We start from the raw sequence: 23,829 nt of genomic DNA, 5'->3' as shown, positions 1-23,829 counted from the left end.
TGTGTGTGTGTGTGTGTGTGTGTGTGTGTGTGTGTGTGTGTGTGAGAGAGAGAGAGAGAGAGAGAGAGAGAGAGAGAGAGAGAGAGAGACTGAGAGAAGGAGGGAAGGAGGGAGGAACATTTGCAATCAGGGTCCTATTTCATTCAAGTTTATCATACTATTTTCAACTGAAAGCGAATTCCTCATATTTTTAAACTACGTTTTTAAGAGTGTGTCTATTTCTTTACAGTTTTAAACAACACACTTCTCTTACTATTTATATGTATACATATCTATTTCTAGTTTATGTAGATGTCTATATAACTCATCTATCAATCTCTACCTCTACATCTTTCTACATGCACGAGGTCAGAGAGGCTCTGAGTCCTACCATCCCAGAAATTCGGAAAAAGCCAGAAAAAAAGATTTTCTTCTGAAATTAAAATTAGAAAGAAAAAAAAAAGAAGTGATAGATGATATTAGCCATCTGCAAAAACAACCTGGCTGAGCTTTGGATAACTTCTTAAAAATGCAGATTCCCAGGGCCTTCTTATATCTCTTGTCATGTCAGAATTTCTTGGGGTAGGAGTCCAGGACTTGCACTAGGGCTGGAAATCTTTGCACAGAGTTGTTTTGTCAGGGTTTTGGTGAGGAAGTACCCCAGTTCCAGCAAGCAAAGAATAAGTAGTAATGTGAAGCGAACGTGAAGCTCCAACTATTGGTTTGCATGCACATAACATACCTGAGTTTTGCGCTGCCCTGTAACGGAGAGAGGGAGAGGGGGAGGTCAGTCTGTGTATGTGATGGGGGAAGACCTAATGCATGGAAGGAAAGCCAGGGAGCAAGCACTTGCTCTTATGCCTTGGGTACCATCTGAGAGAAATGGTGTATTTCTCTAGTTCTGTTTCAGAAATCACCTAGGATAGTAAAGGTGGGCATTTTATCTAGCTTCTCTCAATTGATGAACCACCCTTTAAAAACACCTTATTACCCTTCCTCCGATTCTTTTGTCACCATCAAACCTTGCAATCTCTAATTTGGTCTTCTGTATGCCCTCATTTGGGAGGGCACCCCGAGCAAATTATCATTATTGATTTTTCTGACAGGCTTATGTTATATTATAAAATCATAATTTTGAATTTATTATCTCATCTCTCAAATGATTTATAAATCAATCTCTTATCAGTTTGTGATGCATGGGTCAGGCCCCCAGGCCCTGATTTACTAAACTATTAAATCTCAGAATCTACTAAACTATTAAAATCTGGTTGTTTATGCAAAGCTGAGGACCAGACTTTAGATCTATAATAACACACCATACATATGATATGAACCCCATCAGTGACCTCCTTATGCAATGATTTATATAATTAATATTTTAAAAATATTCAAATATTCAAATAACGGATAATGAAAAACAAATCCATAAATCCGAAGGAAGAATGTGTATATTAAGATCAATTTCAAGTCCATGATATACATATCACTTTTTTATTTGGTTATACCTATATTCTAAACTTTCAATCTTTTTTTAAAAAAGATTTTATTTATTTGAGAGAGACAGAGACAGAGAGAGAGAGCACGTGAGCAAGGGGGAGTGCGAGAGGGAGAAGCAGACTCCCCACTGAGCAGGGACCCTGACATGGGGCTCCATCCCAGGACTCCAGGATCATGACCTGAGCCGAAGGCAGACGCTTAACTGACTGAGCCACCCAGACACCCCTAAACTTTCAATCTTAGTAGACATTAAGAATTCAGAAATCTTTGACCAATGTTAAGTCATACTTATAAAATTCTGGTTGACTGGCTACAGACCAAGAAATTTTTTTGAAACCATACCCTTTTTATGTCATTATAAAGTTCCTAGAATATATTTCTGTTATTCTCAAAATATTTCCTCAGGAGAATGTACTAATATTCTGATCCACTTAAAACAATCACTAGTTAAGTACAAATTAGCTTCCAAAACCAATCTCAAAACATGCTGTAGGAATATACATCTGCTGAAAGATGGTTGCCTTTTATGTTCCCCTTCCCATCTAAAAGTTATTAAGGAAAAGTCTGTTGCTATGGAAACATTCAATTTGGCACCATCTGCATTCAAAATTCAATTGCTTCAAGCCTTTAGCCAATCTCCGGTTTTTAATTGGCAGACCTTCCCAGAATGCTTTACAAATCTTTTAGGAAGCCAATCCATGAAGCATGTCACAATGTAAAGCATCAAGAAAGTTCACAATGCAAGCTTCACTCCATTATCTTAAGATCACACTTGTGCAGTCTCAAAGCATGAGGCCTTGTGATAATTACTTGGCATGGGGTTAATGCCTAAAATTTATTGCCAAGTTGTTTTTTTCTGTCTAATGGATTTCTCATTCAAACAAAGTACTCATTTTACAAGTGACTTAAGTATTAAAAAGACCCTGAAAAGGAGCCCCAGTGGGAAACTTATATAGCGATACACAGTTCAAACAGAAAACACATCTAGGAGAAAGAGTTAAGAATGCGTATTTTGTACTCAGTCAGATCTGAGTTCAAATATTAATTGGAATGCTTGTTAGCTACTTCACTTAACCTTTCTGGGTCCCATTTTCCTCATCTGTAAAGATCTATTATGAGGACTGTAAAGTATGCACTTTGGAGAAAATACATATTTCACATACCCCGTAATGGCATTTGAAGATGTGTTGATCCACATGGTCTTGAAGAATATTCCTTTGGAATGTCAAGTGTCTGTTTATAACTATTGTTAGAATTTATAGGAGAATTATCAAAGACAAATTGTCTGAAAGATTATTTTTAAGAATAGGGAGGATATGGAGGGATCTTGGAGAAGTGTAAAGACATTCAAAGTAAGAAAATTACAAAAAAAAATGTATGCACAGTTGTGGGTTGGATCGTGACATTTTGATGGGCTAGAGAAGTAACTCACCATAATTAAGCACTGGCATGGTTTCTTGGGAGGCTCTTTCAGCCCACCATGTTATAATTATCCTATGGGATTAGTGCCCCATAGGCAACTAGAATCTGTTGTTCTATAACACAGCAGATTTGCTCTACCACTAATGTCCTACTGAATAGCCAGCCTTCCTCTTTGATAGTAATCTTTAGAAGGCAACATTCTAGCTCTATTACTTACTGCTCCTAGGTTACCACATACTTTAAAAACTCCATGCCTTTGATTACTTGTCAATTTTAGTATTATAGAGATTTTTTATATTTATCCAGTTAAGCTATTTCAGTGGTAATTGACTGACATTTTTAGTCGGACCAAAATACTACAAGTGTTACCTTCATGTGTATCCTGATGCAAATTCCTTTATATTGTTTTCCCTTTTTTAACAAGTCTGTAAAAGGTATAACTTGTATGTTGAATAATCAGGATTTATGGCATTTAAGCATAAAGACAGTTTATCTGTTGTCCTTTCTCCCTTTAAATCTGCTCAAGGAGGTAGTTCTTCTCTGGTCCCTGGGTGAAAATATGGACAGGTCCCATGTCTTTTCATGTTTTATCATAAGGTAATACAAGGTCCTATTGCCATTTTAATATATTAAAATTAGAATTTCCAGTCCAGCACATTAATTAACACTTGAAACTTAATCCACATACACAACTTCTCCCCAACTAGCGGAGGCTGCAACTGGGCCAGGTCCCCCACCACCTTGAGTAGTGGGGGTGGTGAATTTCCTCTCTCTCTCTCATTCTCCAGCTGCTCTTTCTCACACTAACCGAGTTGAATGGGAGTGGATGGAGGAGAGGGAAGGGGAGCAGAAAGATCTTATTTGACTCAGACTGTCACTGTTAGAATGTGACTTTTTGCTTTCTGGGTCTGGCTGATGTTAAATACCACTAGAGGGGTTTGATGAAGCTTTTCTAGACTTGACAATCACTGGTGCCCTTTTATTTGCAGTCCTGAATCCAGATAAATGTTGTATATCATTTTGGTGGCAATCACTCTCACCTCAGAAACTTGGAATCCAATGACGCACTCCTCCAGGTGTACCTAGTGAAACTCCTCTCCCTGAAAATGGGAAGGTCAGCTCCTTCCCTTGGGAAAGTGGGGGACTGTATTAGAAGGGGGACACTCACAGCAGCATTTTTTCTGAAGAGTCCTCAAATTTGTCCCAAGCCATTCTTTTCTGGATCTCTTCTTTCAAAATGTGCACTGTGGTAGTGTCTTGCATATCTCACTTTGGTGTCTGCTATCTATAGGACCTTAGTGCTTCCAATATAGACACTTCCAATTTAGTATCTCGTTAAATGAATGTGTGTGTGTTAGGGCACTGTTAGACCAAAGTGCTCTAGTACTGAAGACAGAAATTAGAAGAAAGCCTGTACTAGACAGTCTCTAAGGTCTCTTTCCGCTCTGGAGGCCTTGAATTCTATGACTCTAACACTTCTTCCCCTTGGAATGCATTTCTCTCAGCTATAAGGTCCAGCTTCAGATTCACTTCCATGATACATTTCACTACTACTTCAGGAGACAATGAACACATTATCTGAAACTACTATGTGCCAAGCACTGGCCTAGGTTCTGGAAAATCTATAATGAAATAAAACAGTCTCTGCCCTCGTGCAGCCATGTCTCTTTCTCCTTTGCTCCTCTATTTTCCTTTGCTTGTATCTTGCATTTATATTTTGTTCTGATACCAAAGTTATTGTCTGTACACATCTGTCTCCCCTCGGATTATCAACTCTTTTACAAAAGGATTCATATTTTATTCACTTCTATACATCCCTTTCTCCCAATGGTCACTCAATACTTATTATTAAATGAAGGAACAATGAATAAATGCATGGATGTATAGAAGGATGAATGGATAAACTAAAAATCCTAAACCCATATAATGTTCATGAAAATATTGCTTATATTTACTCTATGGCATATATATATTCTATATATATATATTCTACCTAACAGTATAATAATTTTACAGCTTCTACTTAATAACCAACACTTTAATGGAGGAGACTGCATTACTGCTTTCTCGGAGTACCATATAATTCCTGGCCTGATACCTTACACACTGTGAGTACATAATCAAAATTTGATAAATAAATGTGTGAACGAAAATTTCAGTATTTTAACTTGCATTTGCCCTTCACATAATTTAAATATTAATGCAAATTGTTAAGAAAAAGATTGGGTCAAGTTTAAAGTATAATTCAGCTACAGCTTTTGGGAAATGAGTAAAATAATCTTTCACTCCAGATTTATTTCTTTGTGTAAATTAGGTCCTTATTAAATATTTGCAGACTTACACATTCATAAAAGAAAGCCATCAGTCTCATCAGTTCTGTTTCTTTTAGAAGAGGGTCAATCCATATTTGATTTGCTTCTACAAGCTTGAAGGTGAAAACTTATTTAGTAAAGCACTTAGTGACAGTTTTCTAGTTACTGTTCTTAATCTAGGTACTTTAAGGATGGTGCCTATCCTTAAATTTCTTACTACTTACATGAGAAAGGAACTTGGAATATTCACCATTGCACAATTTGATGAATTTATTATATTTCTGAATAAATTACACTAAATCATATATGAACATAATTTAATGCTCTTTTGTTATTAGCATAGTGCAGTGTGATACTGAAGAATCTAATTTTTAAATGAAATAACTTGTTCAATTACTTTAGCATACTAAAATAGAATAAAAATTTTATTACTTTTAGTTTCAAACCAGCATTATGACATTTTCTTGAGATCCTTTTAAAATTCCTTCAGGATGCCAATTCTATCTTTAAAAACCAACTTGGTATTCTAGTTGAAGGGGAGCAGAATATACCACTCCAAAATATGCCAGTTTGGCATAAGGAGTATTTTAAACTGATTATTTTTAAGAAAGAGCAGGCATAGAAAAGCCCTGAAAATGAAGTAAAAGTTACCCTTTCCGAAGAGATATTTACATTTATAGGAGAAATCTCCATTTGTAAGGGTGTCTCCCGCTCTGTACCCAGGAGGAGAAGGATGACTCTAAATCTCTAGTAACTCCTATCAATGGAATAGGCAAGGACTTCAATCTGGGGAACAACCACACCCTTGACTACTGTGTTTTGCACGAACGTCTCCCATCATTGCCCCCTCCAACATCTTCTTCTGTCTTTAGCTCGAGATGGTATTAATGGTGGTGGCTCAGGCCATTTTGGGGAGTTATTCAGTTTTCCTGGGTCTCTCCCATGTATACAGGAGGTATACATATTATTAAGCTTTTGTGTGTTTTCCTCCTATTAGTCTGTCTTTTATAACAAGGGGTTCCTCAGTCAAGAACCTAGAAAGGCAGAAGGAAAATTATTTCTCATCCCTCACATAGTCTACTATGTTTATCTGAACTAGACAGTTGTATATGCCAGTTATTTTAGAGGATGGAATTTTGAATTAGGAATCTGGCTCTTATATTCATGGTAAAGGCCCATTACATAAATTCTAGGTCAAAGATATACTTAAAGTCAATCTTTTTTGAATGGCCATGCAAATTGTTGGTGTCTAAATTCAGAACCAGGACAGAAAAATAATGAAACGATAGCATTTAATCAAAACATAAACAAAATATTATTAGTACATCAAATTAAAGCAACTCCCAAGCACCTATCCCAGATTTAGATACTAACCAATGCAAACCATCATGGTCAGTCTCGTTGTTTTAAGTCTTAAAATATGTACAACTCATTACCCACCTAATGAAGTATAAAGCCAGTGAATGTAATGTTTTTAATGGCCATAGCACATCTTGTTCGCTGCCCTGCGTTGATATTTATTCTGTTTCCCCTAGGGACAACAGGCAACTTTTTCATACACTGTTTTCTTTATATGATACAAATTCACATTCCTATTTTGTCTTAAGTTATAACATGACTTCCTTATTTGAGTTCTCTGAATGCTTTCAACAGACATCATGATAAAAGGAAAAAGAAATTTTCATTAAAAAAAAAAAGATAAAGAGAATCCTAATCCAAATTTCTACTTTAAGGATTAGAGGGGGGTACTTGAGCTTCTGAAGATTAAGAGCTCTCTATTTACATTTCATTTCCATTTTGCTCAAATCAGCAGAGCCTCCAAAAAGGCAGTGAAGAATATTTCAAACAGCCTCGTACATTTTCTGCACAGATGAGGTATGTGAACTGCAGTCAGACCAAGGTGCTTTTTAAATCTGTTCTGCTTATAAGAGATGGTACTAAAAAGACTCCTAGTCTCCCAAAACTGAAATATCACTCACCATTCCAAAATCTGGGTGTGTTTACTGCAGGTTTTATTTGTTCTTCGTTTGTTTTGTTTTTTTTTTTAAAGATTTTTTAAAAAAAATATTTATTTGACAGAGAGTGAGCACAAGTAGGGGGAAAGGCAAGCAGAGGCAGAGGGAGAAGCACGCTCCCCGCGGAGCAGGGAGCCCGATGCAGGGATCCATCCTGGGACTCCAGGATCATGACCTGAGCTGAAGGCAGACACTTTAACAACTGAGCCACCCAGGCGTCCTCTTTGTTTGCTTTTTTAAGCAGGGCATTTTATTAATCTCTTCAGGCGATTTATTTATTTTTTTCATGGTCATGGAGATGATGATGGCAGCCTGTAACCTTGCACTATTTGCCTGCTACCCCGTGAGACAGTCCATTCAATCAGTACGTATTTATGGCATGCCTGTTATTTTCAGAATAATGTGAGAATTACAGGAATTCAAATATAAAGGAGTAACAGTTTGAAACTTACAGTTCAGTCAGGGAGATTAAACATATACTAGGGAGAGAGTGTCCTGAGAGACAGCACAATGCTTGGAATTCCTAACCTCTGGCATTTTGTCACTTACGAACTTGGCAATAGGAGAAAGAACTGATCCCCACATCCCTATCTGAACTACCAGTGAAATAGGATAATAGAGTCTCCTACTGGAAAGCTGGGTTTTTTTTTTCTTTTGTTTTTTTTTTTTGTTTTCTTTTAACCTATGTTGGCTTCTTTTTTTAAGCATGACTTTGCTTAAGGCATAAAAATGAATCCCTGTGAGGATTTTAAGTATCATGATTCAATAAACACCTAATATATTTTAACTGAACTGAAATAAACTATCACAAGTCAATAAATAATGTATACAAATATGTCAGTAGTATATATAATATTTATATATAAATATATACAGATGTGGGTATATAAGAACAGGCAAATATGTATATAAATGTGTATATGTATGTATATACATTTTCAATAACTGACTTTCAAATTGTTGTCTCCTTTCAACATAGGTTTGGGGAAAGAAGATCCATCTGACACGCTTTTCTAGAATTAGAACACTTGGGTGAAATCCTGACTCTTCCATATGCTATCTGTGGGACCTTGAGAAAGGTATTGCAAACCATGATCCTTGGTTCCCTCATTTATTTAATGAGGACAATATCAACTTTAGGCAAGGTTGTGGATATCAAATCGACTCATTTTTTAGAGTTCTTTGTCCAATTTACGTAAAACATAACACAGATATAAAATATTACTATTTATAAGACGAGATGTTGTAGAATCTGAATAAAATCTGATTTTGCCAATTACTGTCAGTAAAAATTTTGACACCTCCAAACCGTCTGCAATGTTTCATATATTCTGGAATTCTCTGGGACGTGTTTTCCATTACCAAAACACCTAGCTACTGAGAGGGAAACCTGAGCCTTTTAAGTGCCCTGCCAGATGCTAAGAAAAAAAATTAATCCCGTTCCACTGATTGATATGTACCCCTTACAGTACTATGCCCCCTATGTACACACATGCTTTGTTTGGCATGGTACCCTAAATTGAGAGACACATAAATGGATGTGCTAAAACTCTGGGCAGCGTACAGGTACTAATAATAATCAACAGAAATTCTCTGTTTTATTGTCCAACACGACTGAGCCTTCCTCTTTAGCAGTTCCTACAATGGCTAAGACTAAACCAAATCCTTACTGAGAAGCAGGTGAAGGGCCATTGTTTCCAAAGGCCAACATATGCCTATACAATTCCTATGTTTTTCATATTATCTTATCTTTCTGCACAATTACACTTGATGTTCACATTTGCAGGTTGACTGGGTTTTATCAATTCATGGCACAGTTTTCTGTTTAATTATAGAGAAAGGCATTTAAACCCCCTCATTCTTATTCTGTGCACTTGGGACCCAATTTTCTATTTTCAAACACTTTGTTGTTTAATATACATTTTTCTGATAACAAATGAAATCAGGCTGGTATACGACTCTATACCTTTCTTTCCTTCTACCGATTGCATTTTCCTAAAAGCCAGCTGTGGCCCAAGGCACTGGTTCTATGGCTCTTGTATAAAAGAAAAACTGGATTCCAATGGCCAAGTTTATCATTTCCAGAACTACCTTATGGACTCTGTAGGGGACTCTCAATGGCTTCACTCCTGTGACCCAGGGTTAGAATTACAGATGGTAATAAACCAGACTATCCAGTAGCTAGAAATACTAAAAATAGAATATTCTGCAGAAATATTTTAGTTTCATCTTAATACTGAAGAAAATATCATAAAGCCCTTCATTCATTCATTTGTTCAGAAAATCTTGATGAAGAACTTATTTTTTCCAAATTCCTAGACAGGAATTTAAGAGAATCAACACTCAGTGAAGACACATTTCTTGAGCAAGTACTAAGAATTCTGTGTATAGATCTAAGAACATTTCTCAGTCTTCATGTATCTATTTCCTAGATGTGAAAAGCTCTTACCCTTATAGCAGGGTGCTAATCATGTCAACAAAGTGTCAACAACCCAGAAGACCTGGTGGAGCTCTTAATAACGAGGAGGGCTGATAATTATGCGCTGAATGTTTGAGTCCCCCATCCCCAAATTCATACATTGAAACATTAACCCCCAATGTGATGGTATTTGGAGATAGGGCCTTTAGGAAGTAAGTTTAGATGAGATCATGAGGGTGGGGTCTCAAGAGGGCATCAGTGTCTTTAATAGAGGGAGAGAGCAGAACTTTCTCCCTAGTGTGTGAGGACACTGTTAGAAGGTGGCCCTCTGCAGGCCAGGCAGAGGGCTCTCACCAGATCTGCTGGCACGTTGGTCTTGGACTTCCTGGCCTCCAGAACTTGGAGAAATAAACATCTATTGGTTAAGCCACCCCATCTATGGCATTTCATCACAGAAGCCCAAGATGTTTCAGACCTTGATATTTATGTAGTGATTTGCCATTTGAAAAGGGCTAGTCCGTATGCCATTCCCTTAAATCCTAGCAGCAATCTGGTATGCAAGGGCATCCGCAGCCTAATTTTACAGATGAACAAAGGGTGAGAGAGATAGAGGAATTTGCCAAGGGTCCCACTGTCATCAGAGGGCAGAGCCAGGACTTACATGCTGCCTTCTCATTTTAGATGCACCGCTTTTAGCATTACCTTGTGCTTAAAATGGAATCGGGGAAAGATATGCTTATGTGTTTGTCTTACTAACATCAACGTAATAGTCACCGCTGTCATCAGCATGGTCACTATTATCCCATAACCAACCAGCTGCCTGGGCCTTTCTGTTGGGCTTCCAAAACTCAAAAGCCTTTTTTCTTTTGAAAACCCATATTCCTCATGTGGAGCCAGGGTGAGAGAATAATATACATATCCAGTAGCTATGGAAAAAAATCTCAGGGGGTTCTTTTTCCTTTCAATATGCGCACGCATAACCAAGGGCACACACACCTGGTCTGTCATTTTTCAGGAGAAGAGCAGCACTGACATTTGCTGGGTTGTGCGATGGAGACAGTCAAAGCAATGCAGGGGCAAGTCTCAGAAAACTTTCCTTTGAAGTCTCGGTTGAATCCTGTGGCAGTCATCTCTACAGGGATCCCAATCACTTTTACCTCCTGGTATTCATGACCTTTTGGAGTCCCTCATCCTCCCACCTCACTGCATTAGGGCCAAACCGCGTGACAAAAAAATTTATGGAAGGAGTAACAGTATAAGGCTAGTTAAGGCTAGGTCCAAAAAAGGTACCATGGCTTCTGCCTTGTACCCACTGTTTACTTCTGGGGGAAGCAAGCCACCAAGCCACAGGGACACTCAAGCAGTTCCATGGAGAAGCTTGTGCAGGGGGGAGCCAACTAGCTAGCACCACTCACAAACCATATGAGTGAGCCACCCTGAAAGTGGACCCTCCCGACCCAGTCAAACTTTCGTATGACCGCAGTTCCAGTTGACCACCAACTGCAACCTCATGAGCAATTTCAAGACAGAACCACTCAAACAAGATGCTCGTTATTCCCTGACCAACAGAACCTGTGAGAGATAAGAAATGATTATTGCTGTTTTCAGGCACTCAGTTTTGGGATGATTTGTTTTGCAGTAATATGTTAACTGCAAACTCCTTTTCTTGGCTAAAGCAGAATGAGCCCAGCTCTGTCCTTTGCATGTAGAAAGGTCACAATCTATTAATCCTTTCTGTTTACTTCATAAATGCTTCCCTTAAGGCAGGTACAACAGAATAAAGACTAGTGGCAAGCAATTTGTTATGTTGCTTCAAATTATTAATGAGAAAATTTTGGCAAAGAAAAAAAATGGTAGATCTAAAATAATTCCTACACTTTTGCAAAACCTGAGGAGAGCTGAGAGAGAGTCTTTTAGGAGCCATCTATGGCATATCTAAACCTTAGCTTAGCTTCATCTAAACTGCATGATATCACCAAGGAGGAATACTCCTCTCTATACCCAGAGGTACCAAAATATAATAGAAATTCAGGTCTTCAGTTGCAATGCCCCATTAGGTCATACGATAAAAATGCTAGCCTGTGAAAAACTGGCATTTCTCCTGTGGGCACATCTCCTTCTGTTTTGTATTTGTCTGACCAGCTCATTTTGTCTGAGTGTGGGGTTCTTTATATCATATGTATTCACCATTACCTTTATTCTATCATACAAAAAAATCTATTTTCATTAATTTGTTTATTTATTTAATAGTTATGTTCATTATGTGTAGTTTTTAAAGTGGATGAGTAGAACATTGACTAATCCAAATCTTTCATCTTTAAAAGAAACATAATGAAAAAATAAGCAATCAGAAAATGCCGTTTAGGTTCAAAATTGTAGCTACATCACTTTAAATAAGTGTAATTCCTATTACACACTCACAGGAAAGATTACTAATTGAATATAATTATGACCGCTATTTGGGTTTTAAATTCTGTTCAGATATATTTTGATACTAATCCTCTTCTAGAATTAAAGAACGAGATACATTAAAACAGAATTATTTCATGACAGATGTTTAGTATTAATTTAACACAACATAAGGAAAAGTCTATAAAGAAAGAAAAACATATACACTTGCTTCTTATAGGTAAATTTTTAAGTTATAATTACTCTGATAGAGTTTTGAAATTCATGAAGATGTTAAAGATCATTTCTATAATGTAATGTCTATTTCCAGGTACACTATTAACTGGATACTAATGAAAATTAAAGAAATCATGAAATTTATATGTGAAGAAACACACGGTACTATGAACCACACTGTGATGGCTAATTTTATGTGTCAAATTGGCTAGACAATGATGCCCAGTTGTTTGTTTAAGCAGTAGTCTAGATGCTGCTGTAGAGGTGATTTTTAGATGTGATTAACATTTACATCAGTAGACTGTAAGTAAAGCAGATTAGCCTCTATAATGTCGGTGAGCTTTAACCATTTGTTGAAGAACTTAAGAGAAAAGACTGAGGTCCCCAAAAGAGAAAGGACTTTTGACTCTAGGCTACCTTTGGACTCAAGACTGCAGTATTAACTCATTTTGGAGTATCTATCCTCCTGGCCTTCTCTAAAAATTTCAGACTTGTGGTCCCCACAATCTCATAAGCCAATTCTTTAAAATCTCTCTCTCTCTTTCCATATAAAAAATATAATTTATATTATAATTAACAAATACATTAAATACATATGTATGTATACATACACATATACATAGATACAGGGTTCTCTGGAGAATGCTAATAACCTCATTCCTAGTGAATAATAACACTGGAAGATTAGTATTATAATAATAAAAGAATCATAGTAACACATGCAGTAAAACTTTTATTTTTGTAGTGGGATTGAGCAAGAGATATTTTGCTTAACCCTTGGTATACCATCAAGATTCATGGCACCCAAATATATATTTTGAGTTTCTTTTTTTTTTTCCTTAAGATTTATTTATTTGACAGAGAGAGACACAGCGAGAGAGGGAACACAAGCAGGGGGAGTGGGAGAGGGAGAAGCAGGCTTCCCGCAGAGCAGGGAGCCTGATGCGGGGCTCGATCCCAGGACCCTGGGATCATGACCTGAGCCGAAGGCAGCCATTTAATGACTGAGCCACCCATGCGCCCCTTGAGTTTCTTTTTTAAGAAGTTCTAATGACTTGTAAAAATTGGTATTTTTTGACTTTTATTCTTTCCTGGTGTTCTACCAAAAAGCAAAGTGAAATTTTACTTATTCTTTCAATAAAATAAAATTCTTTTTATTTTTTCAATTACCATATGGGTCCAATGAAGCCCTTCATAAACCTAAGATACATTGCGTAGTCTTAATAATCTTATTTTTCCTATATTTGGAAACAATTTGCTCCTTCATCAACAATCATGAGTTTTTCCTAAGTATGCTAAAAAGATTTTTAAATGAAAGAATGATGGAATTATATAGAAGGATGATACAATAGTGGAAAAAAAAACTTCATCCTTTTAGGTTTCGTATTACATTGCCCAAATAGTTCATCTTCAAGAAGGTATAAAGTAAGATCCGGGACAACATCTTTGGAGTCTGTTTTTAGCTCTCAGTGAACAGAGTTGAAAATGTAGAACTTTTCATTTTACTCCCATTATGTCAAAGACAAGAAAATTGATAGAGTAAGATGTTTACAATTATTAGACGGAATAGAAGATAAATGCAAAGAGACAGAAATCAACATTCCAGACTCCAGTGATGATAGTGAAATTGATCATAGAGGTGAAATCTTAGACTGTGAGTCTTCAGATGATAAGCAAACACAAAGATTGATGAACAAACAATATATTTCTAAGGACAGAAAGAAAATAGCATATTTTAATCTAGTTAGTTGTTCAACAGGAAGGACTTCTTCACATAATGTTTTGTTGAAGAACTTGAACCATCCTATTTTGCTAAAATGATGTGGGACACTACATTGTTTATGTTTGTACCTCCAAATTTATTTGATACAAAGTTTTTTGGGTTCAATTCTTATTAAAATTTCTAATAAAGTTTTTTTTTATTTTTAGTATGTATCTAGTCTTGCTTATGCAAAGTATTTGAAAAATAACTGAAACATACAAAACAAAAAGCAAAATGGTTCACTAGACCTAGATGGCAAATGGTCATCTATTTTTCTTGGTACACTGAAGGGTGACTCAGGAACCTGATATACATAAACACAACCATCTGTAACTCTCAGCTAAAGGGTTTCTGAATCAATGTATCACTAAGAACCGGGAAGAAACTTATGTTATTGGACTGGTGGTACAGCAGGAGATACAGAAAACAAAATACAGAACAAAACTTACAAATTCATTCTTCAGTGTGTGTTTGTCTAAATGCACCTATATTATAAGTTGCCACTGGAAGACATGATGCTAACTCCTCTTCCTACATTCTTTAATGTAAGCCAAGTTCCAGACTGTTCCCTAGGTCTACTCTTCTTTTCATTTGGCTCCCTGTCTCTTTGCAAACTCATCTACTCCAGGTAACTTCCAAATTGGCTTAGAAGTAACTTTGCTTCTGAAATCTCTCCTCATGTTTTCTTAAGCACATTATTTTATCACCCATCTTCAACTCCTTGTCCCGAATCTGTCTCTGGTTATATTACCATCTTACAAAGCACCAAATCTCAAAATCTTAAGAGGCAAGCTCTCTCTTAGATCCCACACATCCAATCAATGTCCAAATCCTGTTAATGCTAGCTCTACTGCATGTCTTAATTCAGTTCTTTCTTTCCACTCCACTGCCACTGCTGTAGCTTGGGCTCTCTTGCCTCCTACCTTGTCTCTCTGACTGCTTTTACTCCTGTATCCTCCACAACATACACACAGACACACTCCCACTTCTACAAATTCTGTCACACCATAGCTAACTTAAGTCTAATTATGTCTTCTTCTCTTATCCTTTCCTGAAATATCCTTCCCTTCCCAGGCTCTTTCTGCTTTTCAAAATTGTATTCGTGACCAGTTCAAATTTAACCTCCTCCTAGAAGCATTCCAGAACCCCTTCATTCAGATCCAATTTTCCTTCCTCTTGTCCTCTTTCAAGATTTCACAATACTCGGGAGCCTGTATTATTAGTTGGTTAAGCAACTGCTTTCGGTCCAGGTCATGATCCTGGAGTCCCGGGATCGAGTCCCACATCAGGCTCCCTGCTCGGCGGGGAGTCTGCTTCTCCCTCTGACCCTCTTCCCTCTCGTGCTCTCTATCTCTCATTCTCTCTCTCTCAAATAAATAAATCTTTAAAAAAAAAAGATTTCACAATACTGCTCTACTGAAGTACTTATCCTAGACTGCCTTGCCCAAATAGACTTGTCCAAATACCCACATTTGATTGTAAGCTCTTTTAAGACAAAGTCTGAATCTTATTTTTCTCTGTATCCCAAACATCACATCTGATATTAACTAGCACAGAGTAAGCATTCAAATATTTACTGAACTGAACTGAACTCCTTGGTTGCCAGTGGCATCCTGGTGGATGTAAATTCTGAGAGCTGCTTGTAGTTGTAACAGGTTGACAGCAGGTGCTAGATGTCAAAAGAAGGAAACTTATATGGTTGACTCCACTTCTTCTAAAATAAGCAACTCTCTAATAGACAATACCTGAGAGGAACATATTGGCTGGCATTTCATTAGCAATAGAGATTTCATAAAAATGTGGAGAACAACAAAGTCTTTTTATTTCACCATGAAGGATTTCATATATTTGGTTGCAGCAACGAATGATAGGTTGACAAAGCTGCTATAAAACTGTCAGTTAATTCAAAAATCCTGTGAGAGTATTTTTATTCCCATACAGCAGAAGAGTCTCCCTTCTACAGTGCTGTATACCAGCTCCTTAAGCAATATAATATTAACTCATTTCTTAAAATTTATACAATGTTACCAAATTTCTCAAAGAATTCCAGACTGGTTTGAAAAAGCCTTAGATGAAAAAAACAATTTTAAAGGAAATCATTCTCTCTTAAGACTTGGTATTCTGTTTCAGAAGTTCCTCCCCTGGTTTAGCTGCTAAGTGGCCATATATTACATGCCCCTTCATATTCTCCCATCTCCAGTTCCTCTATACAAAATTCATCTCACCATGATGGTATGGACCATTTAATAAGCATCCACTGTATGTGAGGTCTTCGCTTTAGAAATCTCACCCAATTTTTTATTTTTTTATTATTATGTTATGTTAATCACCATACATTACATCATTAATTTTTGATGTAGTGTTCCACGATTCATTGTTTGTGTATAACACCCAGTGCTCCATGCAGAACGTGCCCTCTTTAATACCCAGCACCGTGCTAACCAATCCCCCCACCCCCCTTCCCTCTAGAACCCTCAGTTTGTTTTTCAGAGTCCATAGTCTCTCATGGTTTGTCTCCCCCTCCGATTTCCCCCCCTTCATTCTTCCCCTCCCGCTATCTTCTTCTTCTTTTTTTAACATACAATACATTATTTGTTTCAGAGGTACAGGTCTGTGATTCAACAGTCATGCACAATTCACAGCGCTCACCATAGCACATACCCTCCCCAATGTCTATCACCCAGTCACCCCCTCCCTCCCACCCCCCACCACTCCAGCAACCCTCAGTTTGTTTCCTGAGATTAAGAACTCCTCATATCAGTGAGATCATATGATACATGTCTTTCTCTGATTGACTTGAAATCTCACCTAATTTTATCTCCATAATCACTATACCAGCTTATGTATTATCATTACCCCCACATCACAGATGAGGGAACCATGGCTTAGAGAAGTGATTCCACTTGGCCAAGGTTGCCAGCTAGTAGATTACAGAGGTTCGCCATCCTATACATTTCCAATGCATGTAAGAGACAATCCTATGATAACACACCCAAATGCATAGAAGACAACAATACAAATGGGAGCAGTAAAAATTATATCCAGATTATAGTAAACTGAGGTTTCTCCTAATATTTTCAGTTCTCAAATGAATACCCTTCCTTCCTTCCTTCCTTCTTTCTCCTTCCTTCCTTCCTTCCTTCCTTCCTTCCTTCCTTCCTTCCTTCCTTCCTTCCTTTCTTGACTAACCAATGCTTTTCCTTTGATGTGCCTTGGGCTTTAGAATCACACAGACATAAGTTTAAATCCTAATCCCTCACTTGCCATCTTACTACAACCCTAGGCACGTTATTTGAGCTCACTGAGCTTCAATGTTTCAATCTTTAAAGTGAGAAAAATAATATCTACCCTCCTAAGGTCATAGTAAATATTGAGAACAAAATAACTTACATGAATTGCCTTGGTTTTTTATAGTACCACTCACATACTTGTTTAATTCTTTTTATATATGTTATTCCATGTGTTCCAAAGCAACCTTTTCCTTTTGGTTTTTTTGAACTTCTCTCTTGTCTTCTTTGTAGTATGAGAACCAGGCAGCTACCAAAGAGCTTATTAAATGCTTTCCCACTAAGCATTCAAACAACCCAATTAGATCATACTTAAAATAACAAGAGCTAGCATTTACTCAGCTAGTACTGTGGCTTGGATCTAAGCGCTCCTCGTGTATTAGCTCATCTAATTCTCGCAACCTTGAGGTAGATACAAGTAATCTTATTTTATAGAGGTGGTGACCAAGATCAGATAGTTTACTGAGATTAGCTGTTTGTTCAGGGCCACAAAGCTACTACTAAGAAGCCAGCCCAGGCAGCTTGCTCTCAAAACCTGTACGTGCTGTTGTTATAGATCTTTAAAATGGTAATGGTGGGGGTTATGTAGCAGGAGAAGCTACAGAAGCAAGGCTCTAAAATACAAATGTCAGATGAGCCATGTTCACCAATAGTATTTGTGGAATAAATGGACCGATAAGAGAGAGAAGCTCTTTTTTTCCATATGCTGCTCACTGCTATATGAGGTATTATGGTATTATGATCTGCCGTAGTAATGGGCATGAACAAGAGTTTTGCATAGTTCAGAGGCCTACCACTAGCAATTTGAGATCCTTTCATTCTTACCTGGTTTTGGTCCCCTGACCTAGCTAGCCCTTTTGTAGGAGAAAATGACCAGGAATGGCTGACATGTTCAGTGACGAAAGAATTGAAGGAAAATGAACAGTTTGAACATCAGAAACAGCAAGGAGAATTTCTTATTTGAATGCACTTAGAGTGATATTTTTCCTCTCACCTAGATTATTGCAACATGATTTCCATCAATACAATCACCTGAAAACAACAGATACCATGGAAATTGTTTTATACAGTGAAACATGTTGGTATTTTGCAGATCAATTACTTGAGGTTTTAGCATGGATATTACTAGTAGAGAGGAATTGCTTTGTACTGGACTTTTCTCTTGATAGAATGTAATAAGTATATATAGATTTCCCCAACTGTTCGAAGTTATGAACTGGGACTTAACAAGGAAGGAAAAATGTTTCAATATAGCATTATACTCTTACTGAATATTTTTCTTTATTTAGCTGATTCCTTTTTAAGTATTTCTCGAAGTTTCAGGGCAATAAAAAAGGAATACTCAAATCTTCAAATAAGAAAATACAATTTTATGAGCATATATTTTATTTCTGCTCATTCCCTGAAAGCCAGATCTATACTAAGGAAAATTCTATTTTGAACACGATTGAAACTTTATGAGTATTCAATATCCATCCCATTTCATAGATTTCAAATGGAGAGATAAACTGAAGCACAGCAGGGCTGCAAATGACATTGTTTAGATAAACATATCTTGTCAGAATTATCCTGGTAGCAGCATTAGAGGCTCCGGGAATTATTTGGAACAAAGATTCTGGCTTAGGCTCTTAATAAGCAACATGGCATGTCTCAACAGACCCTTGGCTTTTCAGAAAATGTTTTTTTATTTTTGGACCACGTGGATTGGAATCTTTCCACAATACTACAAATATTCATAAAGGTATTCATTCCTAAAAGACAAAAGCTTAGAAAAACAGAACTGTTCAAATTACTAGATATTAGCAGAGAGATAAAAATCTGCCCTCCAGTCACTCAATTTTAATCTATGTCACAAAAAAAAGTCAATACAGTATCAAAAAAAAAAGATTGCAAGGGATAATGGAAAATGTTTAGACAATGTTGAATGGATAGTATAAAATAAATTAGTGTTATTTTCCTCTTAGGGAAAAAATAGAAGTTATTTTTCATTAGTAAAATGACAAATGACTTTCTATATAGTGTGTTCAGATTTGCATAAACATTTTTGCCAAATTTCCATATTTCTCAGGCAAGAAACAGATCACTTAACTGTGTAATGGGAATTCAGTCTCATACGGAGTAAATCACTCACTAAACTTCATTCTTTTGGACCAGTATGTTGCAACCTGATGAAGAAGCCTCATGGTTCCAGTTTGAGGGATGAACATTCTACCACATCAGTTGAAGAGCTATCTATGTTGATCATTACAAGGTGAATTTGCTCTTGCCTTGCTGGTTATACAAATGCCATTTTATAACTTACACAGAACTCTACAACTTAAGTGTATTCTTCCTGTCCAAATTAGCTATGGAAGAGAATGCTGAGCTTCTTACCAAACTAGTTTCTCTCCTTCCCAGGCTCAACACTGGACAATATTTTGCAGTTTCCCTTGCAATTAAATGTGGTCATGTGACAAGGTCCAGCCAACAGACTATGAACAGAATTTATGTGTGCCACTTCCAGGCCTGTCTCATAATAAATTCCAATGAACAATGTTTATTCCTCATCCGCCCATTAAATGCACAGGACTCAGATGATCTGGACACAAAAGATGGAAGGGGCTTGGGTCCCTGAATGACTTCATAGAGAACTGTTTATTTTGGACTGCACCAGAAAAAAAGTAAACTTATACTATGGTAAGCCACTAAGACTTGGGATCTGACATATAGTGGCTAGTGCTACCCAACTAATACGTTAGTATATATTCAAATACATTGTTTGAGCAACAATCGTTAAAATTTCAAAATCAAGAAAAGTCTATTTTAATTAACAATCAGGACAACTGTAAGAGGAATGTCTTTAGGAAGTGAATCAAAACCTACATAATTTGCAGACCAAAAAATTATTCATTAAGAAAAACAATAAAACAGGATGGGACACGGTAAACATTCTAGAAGGAACACAGACTTTCAAGCCAGAAAGAAACATTTGCAAATTGCAAGCTCTGGTCTTTGCTTGTTTTGTAAACCTGAGCAATTTGATTAACCTTTCTCAGAATCTGTTTCCTCATCAATAAAATGAGGGATTATGAAATTTACCTCACAAGATATTATAAAGATTTTGTACACATGCCCAGACACACAAGACCTACTATCTGCTACCTAAGAGGAACTCAATGAATAGTAGCTATTATCACTATTTACCTAATAGATACAAATATGACCAATAATATTTTTCATATATTAACACTTTATATTGGTTACTCTTTCCGCTCCCCCAGCATACTGGCTGCAAAGCACTCTGCTTATACTTCCTGAGGCAAGTGTTACACAAGAGAACGTAAATCATGAAGACATAGATTCTTGGTTTTTGAGGTTCAAAAGCCTAGGCCTAGAAAAAGACAAAAGATTTGGAAGGAAAAAAAAAAAAGATGATGAAATGAAGGATTTCCCTACTCCCACACTAGAAAAAAATTCCTCTGGTTGTGAGAAGGGATGAGAGGGGGCATGGGGACGTAAAAAAAAAAAAAAAATCAGTATTGATGTGTGTCCCTGAAGGGGAGGTAGGGAGAGAGAAGGGAGGAAACCTGGGGAGATGCACGAGAATCAGAGAGCAGAGGTGAGCTGGGCCTCATTCCTGAGAAGAGCCTCTGAGGGAAACAGAAGGAGAGTAGTTTACCCTTCTGCTTCCTCTACTCCTTTTCCTGACCCTATGCACAGGCACTCTGAATCACTCTGTGTAAAGAAGAAAAGAGTAGATGCAACGTCTAAGCAGATGGGCCTTCAAGAGGCTCCCAAGATTCCCACCCACTCCAGTATGGCAGAAGGAACAGTACACTGATTTCTGCTATTACACACTGAGGGCGTCACAGTAGCAGAGGGATGTCCAGGTATGAAAGATGGTCCAGGAAGCAATTGCTCGGACCAATAACCAAGAATATGAGGAAGAGGCTGACCTCCCCATGGACGCTAGCCCAGAGAGACGACAAGCGAGGAGCAAATGTTCTGCCACACCATGCTCACCACACCCGCGGCTCCATGCTTTGCATCTACAGAAGCCTAGATTGATGAAAAATTTCTTTCCTCTCTTCCATGGAATTATATTCAGTTATGGAAAGATAACATTGTGGACTGAAAAATCTTAGTACAAGAGTTATAATTTACAATGATTTGGCGTCATTTTTATGAATGCAACGGAGGTAAATCAACAAGTCATTATTGAAACTTTTCATACATCTTTCCTTAAGTTTCATAGGCTTGTTAAAAGACTTACTTCGATCAGTAATGACTGTTCTAGCCTCTTGATTGCTGGTCTTGTTTTTCAAATTCTGGGCAGCGGTAATGAGTTCTTCCAACTGGGGGCGCCTCTGTTCCAAATCCTGCAGTGTCGCCTGAAGGAAAAAAATACAACTTAATATTGAGGTTCTCCAGCACTGTGCATTCCTTTTATGTGATACAAAGTAAAGTGCAATTTTCAAACCAACCAAAGCACTTTTGGAAATTAAAAAAAAAAGATGTTACTGGATAGAAATCTCTAATGTGTAAGGCTTTACAGAGAACAATTCAACAAGAAATGTGTTTCATTCTTAGATACCAAAAATATTTCAAATGAAAATCTTGATTACAGATCTGCTTCACTATTTAAGAGCTTAGATGGAGTCGTTTTAGAGTTCCTGGGGTTAGTTAAAACCAATGTACGAGCGCCACGAGTAAGAAATGCAATTTTGAATTATGACAATGTATTTAGAAAAGATAGCTATTTATACTTGTAATCTCATTTTGTGTGGTGTCAACAGTCAGGTGTATATTTTAGCAACAGGAAAAGCATGGAAGTGATTTAAGAGAGGTAACTTACTGAACTTCTTTGTACCTCAGATTCCTCACCTATGAAATGAGAGGGTGAGGCAGATGAGCCAAGTCAGTCCATCCCCAAAGGAAGTATTAGTATTAGTATTCATACAGATGACTTTAATTTAATACTGCATTAAGATAAAAGTACCAACAGAATAAAGCCGAGAAATATTTATTTATTTATTTATTTATTTATTTATTTATTTATTTATTTTTTATTTACAGGTGACAATGTTAATTATTAAGAAACCCCTCCCTCCCTCCAGTGTCCATCTATTGTCTCTGTCACCTTACTTTCTCTACATTAAAGGGCCCATATCCCAGCAATATTTACAAAGAAGCTTGTGAAAAATAAGATCTCTCCCTTGTTTTTGTTCTAAAATGGAATACATTTTATTTCAATTTCGGAAAACATAATGAACATTTGTTATTAGTTTATAACCCCTACACACATTTTCTCATTTTTATTCTCCTAATAACCACACTAATAACTAAGCTAGAAGTCTTTATGGTCTTATATCTGATGCCGTTTCCACTATCTCATGAGGCCAGCGAATGTGAAGGGATGAAATGCGGTAGACAGTAGTGTTCCTGAAACTTAGTTATCTACTATGCTCTTTGACAACTGCTAATTTTCTGAAGATTTTTGGGTTGAGAAAGGCCAAGTTTTGAACATCTTGCAGTGTTTCTTTCATGAACAGGTAGGGAGATAGGCCTTGTGATTTCAGCTCAATTGCTTTTGGTAGTATTAAAATAATGGCAAGAACTTATCCAAACATTACATATCTATCTGGAGTATTTTCCCCTCTCTGTATTGAAAAACTGGAGGGGCTAACTTTTAACCAATTTTCCACATTTATAAGCTGTGATTGCTCAGAAGAAAAATCCAATTTTCAGGTTTCTAACTTTTATGGTTTCTTTACACAAAAGGGTGTTTGAAATATGGAACAAATTGCCAAAGACAGCTATTGAAGTGAGTGGTGTAAGTCGGTTGGAGAGCACTGAACAAATTTTAAAATGGGAACCATATAGTAGTAGATAGATTTTATGAAATAAGATGTTTTCCAGGGTTAGAATGTTAAACTCTGGTCATCTGTGACACAGCAAGCTTAAAAGTTACTTTGGAATTCCCGACTCTTAAATATTTAATACAGTCAAGAGACTTTTTTAAAAACAGACTTAACCAGAACCCTCAGATAAAGTCAAATATTTCCTTCAAATTTAACCAGAAACTCTACATAACTGAGGTAGCAAAGTACAAAAATTCACTCATTTACCCATTCATTCTTTCATTTTGTACATCTCAAGGGCTGCATATTGTTCTAGGCACTATGGGTTTAACAGTGGACGAATGGATTAGGTATGCTTTGTGTAATTTAAATGCAAATGTGTGTTTTTTGATACTCGGAAATTTTTATATAACAAAAATTATCTTTATCATTATTTTCATTTGATTTAATATTAATTCACCCTCAAACACCCAAGCTATTCTTCGCTTTTCTCTTCTGGACTGGATATATTTCTCAATGTTGGCTTTACTTTTCTCCTTCTTTTAGGATCACAAAGTTCGTTTTAGAAGTATGTTGTAGAAGTAACCTGATCAACTTTAATCTAAATTAAACCTGACCACAATGAACAGCTTTTACTGCTGAAATTAGCAAGCACGTCAATTTAGACTTAA

At 36.9% G+C, this 23,829-nt stretch overlaps 1 protein-coding gene across 2 annotated transcripts in view; it reads right to left on the bottom strand.

Moving 5' to 3' along the window:
• Positions 1-23,829, bottom strand: part of DMD (dystrophin) — a 2,222,747-nt gene that overhangs the window by 562,244 nt on the left and 1,636,674 nt on the right. For both annotated transcript variants that reach the window (XM_073901937.1, XM_025857655.2), the window contains exon 52: positions 21,571-21,688. In XM_073901937.1, the coding sequence (XP_073758038.1) occupies positions 21,571-21,688 (118 nt within the window). The remainder of the gene's footprint in view (positions 1-21,570; positions 21,689-23,829) is intronic.

Source organism: Callorhinus ursinus, unplaced genomic scaffold (genome assembly GCF_003265705.2).
Source record: "Callorhinus ursinus isolate GAN/ISIS: 27379988/994484 unplaced genomic scaffold, GSC_fseal_2.0 scaffold16, whole genome shotgun sequence".
Lineage (NCBI taxonomy): Eukaryota > Metazoa > Chordata > Mammalia > Carnivora > Otariidae > Callorhinus > Callorhinus ursinus.
Note: the sequence above shows the minus strand (reverse complement) of the source record. Positions and strands in the feature narration are given on the sequence as shown.